Source organism: Toxorhynchites rutilus, chromosome 3 (assembly GCF_029784135.1).
Source record: "Toxorhynchites rutilus septentrionalis strain SRP chromosome 3, ASM2978413v1, whole genome shotgun sequence".
NCBI classification, from domain to species: Eukaryota; Metazoa; Arthropoda; class Insecta; order Diptera; family Culicidae; genus Toxorhynchites; species Toxorhynchites rutilus.
In genome coordinates this window covers 238012292-238029551 of record NC_073746.1, presented here as the reverse complement: position 1 = coordinate 238029551, position 17260 = coordinate 238012292, and the positions used below count along the sequence as shown (strand labels likewise).

General features: G+C 37.1%; 1 protein-coding gene across 6 annotated transcripts in view; it reads right to left on the bottom strand.

The window, feature by feature from the left end:
* The window catches only part of LOC129780165 (D-2-hydroxyglutarate dehydrogenase, mitochondrial), a 162009-nt gene that overhangs the window by 56183 nt on the left and 88566 nt on the right, over positions 1-17260 (bottom strand). The window contains exon 2 of one of the 6 annotated variants that reach the window (XM_055788149.1): positions 4610-4751. The exons of the other annotated variants lie outside the window; for them this stretch is intronic. Coding sequence (XP_055644124.1) covers positions 4610-4660 — 51 coding nt within the window. The 5' untranslated portion in view covers positions 4661-4751. The remainder of the gene's footprint in view (positions 1-4609; positions 4752-17260) is intronic. 6 annotated transcript variants of the gene reach the window in all.

The window sequence follows — 17260 nt, the reverse complement described above, 5'->3', positions numbered from 1 at the left end:
GTGCTTCATTCTATTTCGCTGCTGCTCTGGTTGCCCGTTTTGGTCGGTACGATTTGAGGAGCACAAAATGGACCAATCAAAAATGGGCACATAGTGCATTTTGACAATGCTTGATATTTCACAATTATTCAATTATTTATCTCAAGAAAAATGAAATGTTATTCGTTATGATAGATGCGTAGATATATTTCCTATCAATTGATGCAAAAACCAAAAATCTATTGAGAAATGCTCGAGTTATAAGCGTTCCAAATCTTGCATTTTTTCTTACTTGTTCAGTGCCTAGATTTCCATTTCACCCCCTATATCTTCCGGTTAGACGTAGTCCTACGTCAAAATATGAGAGGATAAGGTTATAGTCAGATTGACCTAGAAGCTAGACAAGGTCGAGAATATGTCCCTAAAAGTTCACATAGTTCAACGGCGTATCATACAATTCCTGAAACTTCAAGAAGAAGAGCCGAGTGAGCACGATTGATTGAACTTACGTTGAAATATTTCAATAATTATTACATTCTTTTCATTGTGTGTTTTTATGATTCACTGTTTCTACGTGAACTTTCTGTTAGTAATGTGCAGAAAGCAAACAAATCTTCTCTCCTTCGTAGCGTCATACTTTCCTCTGCGGATAGTTGTCATGATGATTGAGAAAAATTTCTAATCTCATCACTTTCCTTGCGTCAAATCGTAAGCAGAGTAATCGGTTATAAAATCCATGAAGTGAAATCATCATTCTATAGAATGTTTGACAATAAAATTTCACAACTGTGCATTCGAAACCAATTAGAAACCATTACCATTAGAAGAACTTAGAGACTCTGATCATGTTTTGTGTGACTGTTGGCAGTGCTGCAATCACCATCAAGAATTGCCACCCATTGTCATGTATATGTTCAGGATTTTTTAAATCGTTCTGTTGAAATAATCTTTCGGAACAACTTGACTTAATACACTGTATTTGACAAAGGAACATGCCCAAATAGGGTCACATACTTCAAAGATATAGTGTTCAATGATTCTGAAGAGAGCGAAACAACATGTACTGACAATAAAAACCCGTACAAATTGTTTTTAATTCCGTAGATCCGAATCCGTATTTCAATACAAATCAAACAAATCGGTTGATCTGCAATTTTAGAAGTGCAGTAGAACTCCGATTATCCACGAGCGGATGATCCGTGGTGCGGTTTATCCGCGAAAGCGAGTTCCTCAGTAATTCTATGAACCTTCCCTAAATTTGTCAATGAGTGGTAGGTTTTTGTTTTGATCATGACTTTTACATTATTTGACCACTGGTGTACACGACCATACAAATGGATAGTTTAATGATTCATGTATTGATAAAACATAGTTTTCATGCTGAAATATATAAATATTTTTTGTATTTGCAACTCATGTTTAGTCATTTATTGCGTTATCCGCGATTTTCGTAATCCGCGGTGAGATAACCAGACTGTTCCGTAGATAATCAGGGTTCTACTGTAAACTTCGATTGAAAACAGCCGATTTTGGTAAGCAACAGTTTTGGTTTTTGGCTGCGTTTTTATGAACGATGAAATTCACCGTCAAGATAAGAATATCTTCATGTGAGCCTATAGTATCATCTCGCCAGCACTTGGTTTAGCATTATTTTACGTTTCTCGTTCGGGAAGAATTTACTATCAAATTCATACCAACTGACGTTCTATTCCCAATAGCACACCAACTGTGATACTATTTATATTCAATAATTCAAGGCAGCTTTCAAGAATTAAACTTGAAATTGTTTTGTGTGGAATTTTATTTTATTCATAATGATTTCCACAGTATTTTCACTAAAACGCAATAGTGTTTAGTTTTATTAAAATTTTATTAATTTTTTTTTTATGTTTTATTAAAATAGGTATACACAAAGCGTGGTATACATAGCGTCGAAAGTTGTCTTTAGATACCTTTTATAGAAATAGTGCTAAATGCTCTCGTTTTGGTCAACACCTATCATACAACCCTCATATATAATTGAACAATTCTGGTCATTCGAGCTGTACCACTCCGGCCAAGGTTATCTCTAGCCCCACAAAATTGTGCCAAATTTCATGTATTCTGTTCTATCGTTCTTTAAGTGCCACGACGCAAACGCAGTACCGAACTAGAAACATTCCGCTTCTAGCATAGAGCAAAAGTACGACTTTAATGTTTGTGTCCTGCCCCCCTCAATCCCTCACCACTCTCTTTGACTGTTGCTGTTGCCAGCCAGCAGCAGCTCCCATGGGAAACGTGAAACACCGGAAAGCTGTCTGTGACGGAGTCCCACCACCGTTCGCATGTTTCTGCCGTGGACGAAGCAGAAGTGTGAGACCATGTTTACGGCGCACGTTTCTGCTTTGGTAGTTATAAATTTTTTAAGCACATTTTCGAGCTGAAATCATGTGAAATGTGATTTCATGTGCACCGCACATCGCCCCACCCGAGCACACGGCTAGCAAAAAGTGTTGCCGATATCATCGTGGCGAATTCCGAGAAGTGGTGAGGGAGGTTCCTAACGTTTGCTCCCGCTTCGTGCAAGTATCCGAGATGGATACACCCCACTTGACGATGCGAATCATTCTCATAACAGTCGCCACGGCGTGGTCCCCCCAGATGATACCACTTTGGAGAGGCAGCAACAAGAGCGCACGACGAGTTCCAAATTGTTGAAACTGTTTATGAAATTCTGTCATTTGGTAAAAAGAGAGAAACGGTGAGAGACGGGAACCCCACGTTGTTGGTGTACTGACGCAGGATTCGACTGCCAGATGGGAGCACAGGGAACCAGTCTTCGCTGTGTTTCTCTTCTCCCTTCCTGACATGTGGCTGAAGTTGGGGACGAAAATGACACAATCTGATGATTATTATGACTGGCTCGTGTTTTTTTCCTCTCTCGCTCTGCATTGCCACTTGTCAGGATGCCACACGATGCCACATAAGGTTCAGCCTTGGACCATGACGGGTAACGACCTTGGTTGCGTCCCGCCATCATACCATCACCATCACCAATATTGTTGTGTTTTTTTTTGTCTTGCACTGCTGTTTTTGTTGCATTTCTTAAGAATTTTCGCCCGTACCGGTGCGACACTCAGTAGCGCGGATATGGCGGAAAGAGAAGATTAAATTTCGCGGATGACAGATTCTGTCGTGGTTAGTTGCATGTCCATTTCGGAGTACATGTTGTGCTGGAAAGATTTTATAGAAAAAATGCACCAAACTAACATCGACTGTTTGAAGTACGGTATCTGATATTCTCTAATGCATTCGAAACCAATTGTCGCAACCTACAAATATCGCAAAAACTAAGCTCATTGAACAAAGTACCGTCTCTCACACGAACCATTACTAACATGTTTTGAAAATACAACAATTATCGGCTTCATACAGCTACAGAAAATGAACCAAATACTCCAGTGATGAGGAAAAGCTCTGTTTCTCATAGTGTATTTTGTATTTCCTAGCGTTGTGAAACATATCATTCCCTTTTTGAAAAGGGATTTGGGTTTAGTTGATTAGGAGTTTCAAATATAAAACCTGAAATCGATTGATTCTAAATATGCGTATTATTTATTTAGTTTTTGAGATATTTAAAATTTACGTTAAAATTATCTTTTCATTAGTTATTCGAGATGAGTGAAATTTTTTCACAACTGTCTCTTCAACAGTAAACGATTGTATGAATACGAATAGTAAAGCAGATGCTGAAACGCATACATCATTTTAAAAAAAAATCTGTAGTCAAATAAATCATTCCACTAGAGGAGCTCTCTTAAGCCAAATCCGAGTGCATTAGGCGTTGAACCTCAAATCGATTTTATGATGGATAGCCTTAACCCTTTCGCTACGAGCGTCGTCTTTAGACGACATGAGAGTGATACTGCGCATCGATCACACCAGCGTGATGTGCATACTTTTCGGCGCAATGCACCATTCAGCGGTAGCACTCTGACGGAGCATACTGCCGTAGAGAAAGGGTTAATGACGCCAGTTGTTCAAACCATTGAATCCCAGCCGAACTAGAGCACCGACCAAGTATGGAAATATTCATTCGCTCATTTCTCCACACCTAATTATAAATCACTCTTGTATCTGCTTAGAATAATTATGGCGAAAAGAATGTAGCGAGCAAGCGTAAGATTGCACGATGAATCATTTTGCACTCCCCGACCATCTTCAATCGGGACTGATAGTGAACATAACAAAACAAAGAATGGAAAACAACATTCAATGAATGAATACTCAATTCACCTTCCCGCTCACCAATAACTTTCATTAATATGGTCTTTTGCTTTTGTTTTTTATTCATTGTTGTGTCAATTAATTCGCAGTGCTGATTGTATATACGCATCATGCGATTGATAGGAGCGTTGTTTGCATAATTTGTTCTGGATGTTTTGGTTAGAAACAATTTGTGTGTTCTTAGTTGACGCCCAGGTACATAGAAATTTAATTTTTCTAGTAATTCAGCTGATTGTACTCGTTGCGAAATTAGATCATTAACAAAAGAAAGGATTGCAAATTTACGGCGTTCCTTTAGTGCTTGGATGTTTATGAGCATGCAGTGTGCTTCATATGAAGGAAGTGGAAATGAGGTTCAACTTACGTAGTGCAAATAAGAGAAACTGTTTCTGGACTGCCTCAATGCGTTCTTCATGTACGACCATATACGGGTTCCAAACGATGTTGCAGTATTCCAGAATGGGCCTTACGTATGTGATATACAAAAGCTTGATTGTGTATGGGTCCTGGAAGTTATGTGAGAAGCGTTTGACAAAGCTTAACACACTATTTGCCTTATTGATTACAGAGTTGTAGTGTTCTATGAATGTGAGTTTACAGTCTAGGACGACGCCTAGATCTCTAACTATTTCACATTTCTCTACATTTTGATTTCCAAGACGTATTACAATATTTGGTACATGATTTTTGCTACTAAATGTAATGGAGTTGCATTTTTAGTTTTAGTAGATTTTTACTACACCAAGTATGGAATACATGTATTTAGTTTTGGAAAGCTTCGATGTCGTTTTCATTACCAATTTCCGCGAAAAGCTTCATGTCGTTTGCATACACAAGTACATTTATTAGCTTGAGAACGAAGGAGATGTCATCACCGTACAGAATGAAAAGAAGAGGACCAAGATGAGAGCCTTGTGGAACTCCCGAAGTGACTTTTACTGGATTTGAGAGAGAATTTTGAAAATGAACAATTTGTTCACGATTTGTTAGATAAGAATTCAGCCAGTTTAAGAGTCCTTGTTCCATTCCACCTATATTTTACTGCCGCGATCGAGGCTCAATGATTGCTATTTGAGTAAAAAACGAATGATTTTACAAAGACACTCGCTGGTTCAAGCAAAAGTTTCCACTTTGATTCTATCACCATTTAACGTCATTCTGAGAGGCAAATGAGGGAATGCAAAAATTTCTGAGAATAAATGAGCGGAATCGAGACAGTATTTTCCGTGCTAATCGAGAATGAACTTTGCGAAAAGGATAGGTGAATGTTTTCTGTCTCAAATAAAGTGAGGCATAAACGGAGAATAGAGGGGTGATTTTTATCTGTGAATGAGTGTTGTTGAACGAATTTCGATGCGATTTTGCCCATATCTGGCACCGACAATGAACTTTTCGTCTGACTCACGTCGGAATTTCTCCGTCTTAAATCATTTATGTATCTATTTCTTCTTACAATAGTTGCATGGAAGGAATATACCGCATCAAAACTTTGCTCCAATTTTTCTCAAAACTTGCATCAAAATATTACACTCCATTGGTTTCCATTGTTGTGTTATTAATAACATAAATAGCCCGATGTTTTCTGTTGCAATGCAGTAGAGCGTGTGTGAACGTAAGGAGGCTGAATCACCGTCATTCGGTATTGTTGCGTGGGCGTAGTATCTATAAACACACACAAAGATGGTCAATTGAGGGCCTTCAGCCTCAGCCCATTAACGACCAGCTGTTCGGAAAATTGAACCGCAATTTTGGTAATTTTTCAAGTCTTTGGAAAGCAACATATGCTAAGGTTTTTGAAATCATACCATATGATAGCTTCATTTATTGACTACCACTTACCATCAATTTCATTCAATTTTGTGTGACTTTATGGGGGAACAAATTCGGTTTAAGGGGATATTCCAGTCTAGAAATTCGAAAAACAATCGAGTTGTTGGTGTTGCAGGTGTTTTAAATTTAAATGATAAAAATATGTGAACATTTCTACAATACTACCTTGATGAAAGAACATTACGATGTAGGACGAAAATCATTCGATTGAGCCTCCTGCAGGAAAAAATAGGTGGGAAAACTGAAGTGTTCGGAAAATCGATGCATTTAAGTGAAAATTTGCATTTAGAGCTCTACAGTTATTCTCTAGACAAAAACTGTTTGCATTAAAGTTGTCACATATGATAGAGCGCTCATTTTTATGTTATCAAAAATAGGGTGATCAAAATTGTTTATGGAGCGCGGATACAAAAATTAAACGCGTTTTTCTCGAAACCATGTTTTGCATACTGGTGGGAGTTCTACCTCCGGAATGGTCCATCCGATTTTGATGAAATTGGTTTCCCTAAATTCTCCACTGAATTTACTATCATCGTACGTAGGATTTTTTTTCGATATTTTGAAAAATAAAATTTCGTTGAATTGGTGAGTTTTTTTGTCTTGATGTTTGAGGCACAAAAGGCTTTTTTTTACACAAAAAAGTCGCCTTTCGTCAAGAACCAATATTTCGAAAAAATCCTACGTACGATGACAGGAAATTTATCCAAGATCACGTAAAAAAACAATTGGTTGAAATCAGTCCACTAGAAAAAATTGCAGAAATCCCACCAGTTTACATGGTTTTGGCTGCAAGTGCTCAACAAACCGGTTGTAGCTATTCAGGGGACAATCCAATTGACACCAATTAATTTTTTGTTTGTTAAATAATATATACCTAATAAAACCGTGATATCAGATTAATCATAGTAATTTGTTTTCTCGTTGAAAAAAATCGCGAAAATCTATTTTTTGTGGTGTTCATAGTGTACTACCCCCTTAATAGATAGAGGTAAACATAGTTCGACAATGTTGTAATCCCAGTTATTTGAGACATCTTTGTAGAACAAAGTTTTTTTTTGACGTAGAACTCTTTAAGGAAGGGTGCCAAATCAGAAAACAGGTCACGTTTTTATGAAATATAGTTAACGTAATAACTGTTTTCACTGTGAACGAATTCTCATGATTTGCAGACCAATCGAATCGGAAATTCACTCAGATTTGTTTGATATCCTATACATTACAAATCGCTAATCTCTAAACGGTTTAAATTCATGAAAACTGGAAGAATTTCATTTTTTCCATACATTGCTGATATGTGTTTGCAAACCCTACCCGTATTTTTAATGCTTATAACTCAAACATTTCATAATGGATCGGAAGGATGTTTGCATCAATTGATAGGAAATATTTATACGCGTTTATCACAATTAATAAAATGTTATTTTTTATCAGATAAAACATTGAATAACTGTAAAATGTTAAGCGTTATCTAACGCCCTAACTGCCAAGTTTTGGTTGGCCCGATTTACGGTTTCCCCAACACAGACGATGTACCTGTGGAAATCCGCTTTGTAAATATACATGCAATTTAAGGGTATTTTTGTTCCCCCCGAGCTGTGTTTCCCTAACATGGACTTCAAAATTAATTTGCCTGTGGGAATCCGCTTTGTCAAAACATGCAAGTCGGGGGTATTTTTGTTCCCACCGAGCTGTGTTTCCCTAACACGGACATCAAAATCAATGTGCCTGAGGGAACCCGTTTTGCAAATACAGTAGAACCCCGATTATCCGCGGAACAGTCTGGCTAGGTCACCGCGAATAACGAAAATCGCGGATAACGCGATATACTACTAAAAATGAGGTGTAAACACAGAATAATGATAGTTTTCAGCATGACAACTATTTTTTATCAATACAGAAAACATTAAACTATCCATCTGCAAGGTCACGTTAACCAGTGGTCAGATAATATGAATGCTATGACCAAAACAAAAAAGCAAGCGCCTTCGTCTCACTGGCAAATTTTGGGAAACTCTATAGGATTACTATGGAACTCGCTTTCGTGGATAATCCGCACCGCGGTTCATCCGCTCGCGGATAATCGAGGTTCCACTGTACATGCAAGTCGGGGGTATTTTTTGGTATTGAATACTTTTGTACTCGCTTGTCGTTGTGTAGAGCGGAATATGTTTCCCTCAAACGTACTTTTAAACTGAGAAGCCTGGAAAAATCTACATTTCAGATACTAGAGGTGAATGAACTTTGGCGGTTCGAGAACTACGTAAACATGAGATGTGCAATAATTTCAGAGGGAAATGTGAAATACAATGATCGTTTGACAATTCTTCCGTTCACATATTTTGGTAGTCCTAGGCATCATATCAAACGTAAAAGAATGTTCATCAAATTTACTTGTAACGAAGAAAATATTTTATTACAAAAATTTCGATGCATTTTAAAATAATATTCGAAGTGGTAACCAAGGTCGTGTCCTAGATACAACCCCATACAATTTTTTCTATATCTGGAAATAACCAATATAGCGTCTTCCTTATAAGTTGCGTTAGGGTCACCATGAAAAAACGGTTTTTTGCTCTAACTTTTATATTTCAAATAAAACAAACATTTTGCGATGCAGAATTTGTCAATATCTTAATCCTGATCAAAGTTATTGATGGGTTTTCACCCAAAAACTCATTATTTCAATTTTAACTTATTCAAACACAAAAAAATAATATAGCTCACGTATTATGCAGAGTTGAATTTGTTCTCTCAAATTCCGTCAACAATTTTTTTTATGTTTTCCCCAGAAAGAATGGCAAACAAATGAAAAGAGCGTATTTTTGGGAAAAAATACCAATAACTTTGTGTGAAGTTGAGATATTGACAAGGTCTGCATCGCAAAATATTTGTATTAATAAGTTCTAAAAGTCTTTCGAAGACAGTTTGTATGTAGAATTTGGAATATAAAAGTCAGAGCAAAAAAACAGTTTTTTTTTTCATGGAGACCCTGACGCAACTTAGAAAAAAGGTGCTATATTGGTTATTTCAAAAGATAGATAAAAACTTCGTTCTACAAAGATGTTTCTGTTCCAAATAACTGAGACTACAACATTGTTCAACTATGTTTATCTCTATCTATAAAGATAAGAAAGTTAGATTTTTTATTTCATCGACAATTTTTGTCACCCTATTTCTGATAACATATAAATGAGCGTTATATCATTTGAAACAACTTTGTCGAAGACAGTTCTTGTTTAGAGAATAACTGTCTAGCTCTAAATGCTAATTTCCACTTAAATGCATCTCCTAGAGCATTGTGCACTGATGAAGAAAACCTAGATGACGATTATATTCCACTGAATGGCAACCTCCCAGCCTTCAATATTATTCTTTTTACGGGGCTTTTTATGCGTTGCTTTTACGTAGACGAGAGCTAAAAAACCCAGATGTCTTCGGATGTCATCGACGGCTTTCAAACCTCAGGTTGATAGACATTGATAGTCAAAATTTATTTAGTATGTACAGTTTTTGGTTTAGGTTTATCACTGAATTACAAACAACTCGGATCGACTATTTTTCAAAACATAGCTTGAGCTTAGGTAGGCTGTACATTTAATAGGTGCTCTTCGTGATTGATCAAAATTAGCGAGATTGCACGAAGAACACACTGAAGAATGCTTGGAAGTTACAAATAATTCTCATTGTGCAAGAAGAATGGAAGGAAAGAATGGTAGTATGGCATTCTTGACCAGACCTATTTTTTCACAACTAATCATTGAGATTCATGAATGTTTTTACGTCCTAGAAAGATGTGCAAATCTTTACGATCAAAAGAAAAACAGCAGATTTTTAACGTTGTCAAATCAGGGCAAATAACGTTTCATCACGGCTGAGATCAAGATGGGTTATCAAGCAGTTCAAAGATTACAGAACAGAATCTGCAACGCAAAATTCGACGATTTTCTCAATTTTGATAGCATTTTCAGTTTCCAGTTTCTAACACTGGGGTAATCTGTAAATGAAAAATCTGCAATAAATAGACGAGAATACAGTTGTTTCGCTAACCAAAATAAGTCTTCTAGAAAACTGGATAGATTTATAAACATACGAAGAAACATTATTGGATTTGTTACCCTTGAGCAGAGACAGTGCATCACGTCACGTCATTGATGAAATATCAATGTGACCGTGAAAACCCGCCTATTCACATTGGAAAAAAGTGAAAAATGATTTTTCGAACTATCGATTAACTTTGAAAAATCATAACTCAAAAACAAAAAAAAACGCCTCTTTGGTTTCGGCATATGTTATGTGAAAAATCCTCAGCTTTCCAGAAAAAATAAAATATAAAAAAATATAGCGCCTTTGGTCCCGAGACTATGAAAACAACGAAAAACGAATACAATCAATAATGACGAGAGCAGAATTCGAATTTTATGCAGGTATAGTATTTTTTCAAAAAAGGTGATTGGCTTTAATTTGATATGTCGATCATCTGAATCGGTCTAGTAGTTCAAAAGTTATGAATTTTAGAAAAAAGTCATTTTTGTAAAGTTGATTTTTCGGACAATCCTAAAATGGAAATGGTCATCCTAATGAAAAAATAAAAAATTACGGGTCAAATGTTTTACGGTAGAGAACAAAACTACCAAATTTCACGAAAAACTGAGAACCACTAAAGGGTGTGTCACATCAAATTGAATCACAGAAAAAACCCTGTAGAAATTTAATTTTTAGGAATTATATCTTCAGCTTTCGTTTATAATCAGATAAGAGTGTATAGATCACGTTGGCCATGCTTCACTGTCAATTTTTCGTAAATTTGGAAAAATGTCGTCGAACGAAAAAGAGCGTCGTGAATTAATCCTGTGCACTCATTTCGAGAATCCGGAGTTGTCACATCGGGACATCGGTAAGATGCTGGGAATCGTCCAATCCACGGTCAGCAGAGTACTAAAATGATACTTCGAGAACCTAACCATCGACCGGAAGGTGAATAACGGCAAAAATGGATGCTCCGTCAGTGAAAAAGATCACAAGCGCGTAGTTAAGCAGTTTAGACGTGATCCGAGAAGTTCGGTCCGGGATGTCGCCAATAAGCTGAATTTTTCAAGTTCATTCGTCCAGCTGACCAAGCAGCGGGAGGGCCTGCGTACATACAAGGTTCAGAAGGCTCCTAACCGCGACGAAAGGCAAAACATGGTGGGGAAGACGCGAGCCCGGAAGCTGTACACCGAAATGCTGACGAAGCCGCATTGCCTGGTAATGGACGACGAAACCTACGTCAAAGCGGACTTTCGTCAGCTGCCGGGCCTGTTGTTCTTCTCCGCAGAGGACAAATTCAGCGTTCCGGAAGAGATTCGCAAGCAGAAACTATGCAAGTTTACCAAAAAGTACATGGTGTGGCAAACGATCTGCTCTTGCGGAAAGCGAAGCGCCCCCTTCGTGATGACCGGCACGGTAAACGGGCAGGTTTACCTTAAGGAGTGCCTACAGAAGCGCTTACTATCACTATTGAAGCAGCACGAGGGCCCGACCATCTTCTGGCCGGATCTCGCTTCGTGCCACTTTTCAAAGGACGTGTTGGAGTGTTACTAAGCCAACGGGGTCACCTTCGTGCCAAAGGAAATGAACCCGCCCAACGCGCCGGGGCTTCGCTCAATAGAGAAATATTGGGCGATTATGAAGCAGGCCCTCCGGAAGAACCCAAAAGTTGTCAAATCGGAGGCGGACTTCAAGAGAAAATAGATTTCTGTTAAAAAAAACTACAACCTGACGTTGTACAGAACCTTATGGACGGGGTAAAGAGGAAGGTGCGAGCATACGGGCTTGGGCTCGAAGTATGAATAAAAAGAAAATGCCAAAAGTTGTTTAATAGTTTTTATTTTACTGTCTAAAATTTTCAAAAGGATCGGTCTACTGGGCGAATTTCTACAGCGTTTTTTCCGTGATGCAATTTGATGTGATACACCCTTTATATCGGTTGGTATGCAATGGCTGTATTCCGATGCGATTTGAATGTGCTGTTTTTCTAGAGGACATAATATTGCTTTATACAGAATTCCTTTATATAAATTAACAAAAAATAGTATTAACAATATTAACAATCGGGGTTCTACCGTATATTTTTGTTGTTTTGTCTGTTTTTTTATGAAAATTCTGGGTTGCCAAGTATTTTTTTTCTGAAAAACGTTTTTATGAAGTTGTACAGATATATTTCATTAAAAAAAAACTCTGAAATAGTTGAGCAGAGTTAATGCAATTCGGGCCTCTTCCTCTGAAAAATCTTATGTAGCCGATTTACTACTAATAATATGTATAACAGAATCGTCAAATTTAGCATAAGTAAATTTAAATGCTCCGTATATTAATCGAATGAACGTTTGCTTTTCGCGATTCACTTCCATGGCCGAAATTGAAAATTGAACGGAAATCTTTACAAGCATTGATTATACTATATGTTTCATGGTCGATTCCGGAAGCTTCATATCAAAATGTACTGGAATTTGTGATGGTGGCGATAGTACTTCAAAGTACTTCCGGTCAGCGTTTATAAAAATCGTTTTTCTGATCTCTGATCCCCTTGTTCAATAATCTAGTGCCAATCGGTTTAAAATAAAAAAATAAGGAATGAATAAAATGAGGGGCCAACGTTTTTTTTAGAATGTTTTTTGTCAGTTCTCATGCAAAGTGTCCCGCCAACAAAACTTTGGCAGAGAGTTCACTGATGTTGATTTTAATGCAGAAACCGATAGAAATCTGGAAAAAATTAACACCTTTGTGTCGAAAAGTCTGGATAATCTTGGAAAATTAGTAACGTTGGCATCACTGACTCCGTATGTTATAATGTAATAATCCCTTTTATTCTGCACCGCGAGTGACGTGAGATAAAAGTCACTGGCTTTATTCCGAAGGTCTTCTTACTTTTCAGCTCCGATTTAATACCACAATCGGTAATAAAAGGGAACACGTCTTCAAATCTCATCTAAGGCGTCGTGCACAAATTACGTAACGTGAGAAAGGGGGTGGTAGTTGAGGTTGCGTTACTTAATGCGACATAAGGTGGAGGAGGGGTAGCCGTAATCGTCACATAAGAAACCCTCATTTTCATTCCTAAATAAATTGACGCACCTCTATATGCTTGAGCAGCTAGCTTCGATTCTGGGACCGAATGAGGTTTGTTTCCTGAGCCAAGATGGAATAGCACGTGTTGTAATGGACTCAACAGGAACTAGTAGGCAGGCACCTCGAATGCATCTCGAATATCGTATTAACTCATTGTGGTCGTTTGTCTGCTCTCAGCCACCACAGCAAGAAACCATGCTAATCTTATGTTTTACTCAACCAAGTATCGGTTTATGCTTTTCCTAAACGAAGCTTCATGTCTAGTGAACCTGTTCACGAATCAATACGTTGCTCCTATAAATAATAGATAACGGTACTCAGTATCAAACGAAGTAGTCATCCACACAAGACAATGCACAGTGCGTTGAATGCATAGGAATGTGGGATGGAAAAGATTGTTCATAAGTATCAGAACTGCTGTTTGCATAAATGTCTCATGTTATTTGAATAATCGCATAAATGTCTCAAGCGACAAAATCTTTTTTATATAAAAACATTATACAATTTAATTACATTGTTAAGTTAATACATATATACTGCCGTTCTACGCATAGTTGTCCCATGTTACTTTTTGACAATTTTCACTTTTCTTCAAACAACGATGTTTTTATGCATAATCTTTCGGAAAAAACTCAAAAAAACTTATTGTTTGTTCCCAGCTTTAAAAAAAACATCAAGCTCAATTGTCCCATGTTGAAAAGCCCATTCAGGAAAAGCGGGAAAAATTCGGGAATTAAAATACATCGGGAAAAAGTCGGGAATTGTTCCACGAAGTCGGGATTTTTTTTGCGCAGTGTTTTTTTTCGACCCTCTAATAAGTTACTGCATATGTTTTAGCGCATTACAACTTTCTAAGCAGTGTGAATCTTTGTTTTTCAAAAAAATCCTGTCGGCTAGGTAAGGAAACAAGAGAAGAATAAGCTTAAGGAAAGCCATCCAAACTTTAAACGGAGTTTTGCATCAGTTTTCCGGTCAAAGATGTACGAGATTGTCGCACATGCTATGGAATTTAGGCGTCTGGAACTAAAATTGATTTGTTGTATTACGGCAGCATCCACAGTTAAATAGTTGTTGTGTGAATGTCAGACAGAGGCAGAGGTTTCTTTCCTTTTCGAAGACATAAAGGGACTTGTGAAGTGTTATGGAGAAATTTATGAAATCCGAACGACTGAAAGTCAAATCTAAATCAACTCACAGAAACCATTCTACTGCTACCTGGAAGTATTAAAATTGGATTTGCAACGAAATCCGCAATCAACAAGCAAAATTTCCGATGAAGGTGTCCTAATATTTCGTACCAGCTATCGTCAGTTCTACTGTGAACTTTTAAAGAAATTGTTCATACAATCCCCTTTGACATATCGCACTCGTTACCTAACGTGTATTAACCCGGATGTGATTTTCAACTTTCCAGATATGGCGCAGAAACGGACGGAGTTATGCTTGGAAGTATTCGTCGATGTTGTTTGCCCGGCGTTTGTGCAGATAAAATAAAGAATGACTATGGACAATTGTGTCCAACGTCTTCTGCTGAAATTGTATAATCTGCATATCAAATAAAAGAGCAAAGGTTGTCTAACTCTTGGATGGAAGTTATCGCTCAGTCGCAGACGGAGCTTTCAGTTTTGACCTTGTTTGTGAAAAAGTTCTGAACCTATCGCATGGCAATGCATCATTGAAGAGAGAGGATTTTCTTCGAAAAGCACGAACGAGGCTAGAAACTCGAAGATTTTGGTTGACACCCAGAGAGATGCAGTCTTGATGGTAGAGAAAATTAAATGCTCAAAACGTGTTGAAAGTTGAACTGGATTTGTAATAACGCTCAATGAACATAATATGTTTAATTCAACTTCTTTTCTCTCATAGTTTTCTTATGGCATCCAATAGAAACATTCGTATCATGGAAAAATAGTAGTTGATAGTTGAAATGAATATCCAGCATACGGGTCGAAACACGTCCTTAAAATAAATCAAGGCTTTGAAGTAAAAATGGGATGCATTTTAAGAAAAGGGAGTCAGATTTTGGGTCATTAAAAATGCTACTTCGTGTTATTTGTTTCATCTCGTCTCATATGCTCCTATTCCTACTAAGCATTTTTATTCAGCGTTTGTTTTTTAACAAGATAGATTTTCTGTGTATTTTTATTATAAATTTTAGGGTCAACTCAAGAACTGATCATATAAGTTATCCGGGAAATGCTCGGAATATGTTTGGATGTGACTAATGAAGTTCTGGTCAGTTATTCTAATAAATGAAACTTTTTGAATTCGGAGCAGGTAGAGGTTGAGTGGATCTGATAAGTTTGAAAGCGATTCAGGTTCCAGATATCTATATTCCAGAAACAATTCCGTCCGTATCTCTTGAATCCAATATCCAAGCAAAAATCTGTTGCTGAGATACACACCGTCCAATTTTTTGTCACATGCGGAACTTTGAAACATAAAGTGAAAAAACATTCGCAATTCGGGTTTCAGAAATCAATTTTTAACGAACGAAACGACACAATATTATTAAATTTCATTTCTGTGAGTCGGGAATTTCGTGAAATCTTGCGGGAAAAATGCTGGAAAATGGAAAAATAGTTCACAAAAAAAAATATTTTTCATAATTTTCCATGTATCACTGCTTTTTTAAAGAAAAATAATTCCGACCAGTACGACATCCATGCCCAAGCTTAACACGACCGCAATGGGTTAATCTAGCGGATCATGATTTTGTCATGGCTAATAAACATAAGCTTATTCCGTGTGTTATCGCAGGATGCAAAATTCGTTCGGGAAGGCACTGTTCATAAAACGCATTTACTTATGGGCTCGATTTTGAAAGGGTGTACGAGCTGCCTGAATTCGAGATTATTCGCCATCAAGGAATAATCAAGCCAGTTCATAATTCATGATTAATGTGGATGGAGAACCAGACGAGAACCCCCATGATAAATAGATTATAGATATCTTCGATTGATTCTCGATGCAATATTAGTTGCTACAAATGCGTCGGTTAGCTTTTCTTTCCCGGGAGTTAGCAGGTTCAATTCTTCCTCATGATCATGACGGATTTCACTTGAATGGAAAACTTGAAACAAGGGACACGGATGAACTGGAAACGAAATATTTTGGGAGTGTCCAAATATTTTTGAGTGGTCCAAAAACCGCATTTTTAGCGTTACGTAATTTGTGTACCATGCCTAATGATAAACCATAGTTACAAAATTCCCCCTGTGATTCTTATCATGTCTCGTCATTCGCCGTGCAGAATAAGGCCCAATAACTACTTCACCTAGTAATGAAGCCGATGTTTGCGGCATTTACCGAAAAGTCGACTAAGTTTGGCAAAGATCAATAACTTCTTGCTTAATGTTCAATTATCTTGAAAGCAAAGTAAAGTAGATTTTTTGTTGATTAATCACGATGGACGAAACATGCAATCCTCACTACACACCATCATCTAAAATATGAACAGTGCAATATATTCGGTGCAAACCGATAGGGACTGGGCGATCTTTATAGAAAGATCTTGACGAATCGATTTTCTAAACGGGGTAGGGATGAATTCTTCAATTTAAACGGTACCAGAGAATCGAATTTTGAAAAATCAAAAGGTTTTCGATCTTTTCATTAAATAGAGAAGCAAAATTTCACATTTCTATTCAAACATCAAAGGCGTTTTGTTTTGTTGAAGCCCTTGAAAAAACTTGAAAGTCCAGAAAATAAGCACTTTCCAGGGCATTCATCCTGTGCCGTCAAGGAATACCGTCACATCTATATATATACAGCAATTTCATGCGAAACCAATATAGTGATTCTCAGATTTTCGTAAAAATTGATAATTTTGTTCTTTATCGCAAAACATTAGACCCGTATTTTTTTATTTTTTCATTTAGGGTACCCATTTCTATTTTAGGTTGGTTTGAAAAATCAACTTTTTCCCCTTTTTCCAAAAATTACTTTTTTCAAAAATTCATAACTTTTGAACCACCGAACCAATTTAGATGACCGACATATCAAATTAAAGCCAATTAGCTAGTTTTGTTTGTAAAAATATTACACTTGCAGAATTTTTTGATTTTTAATTTTTAAT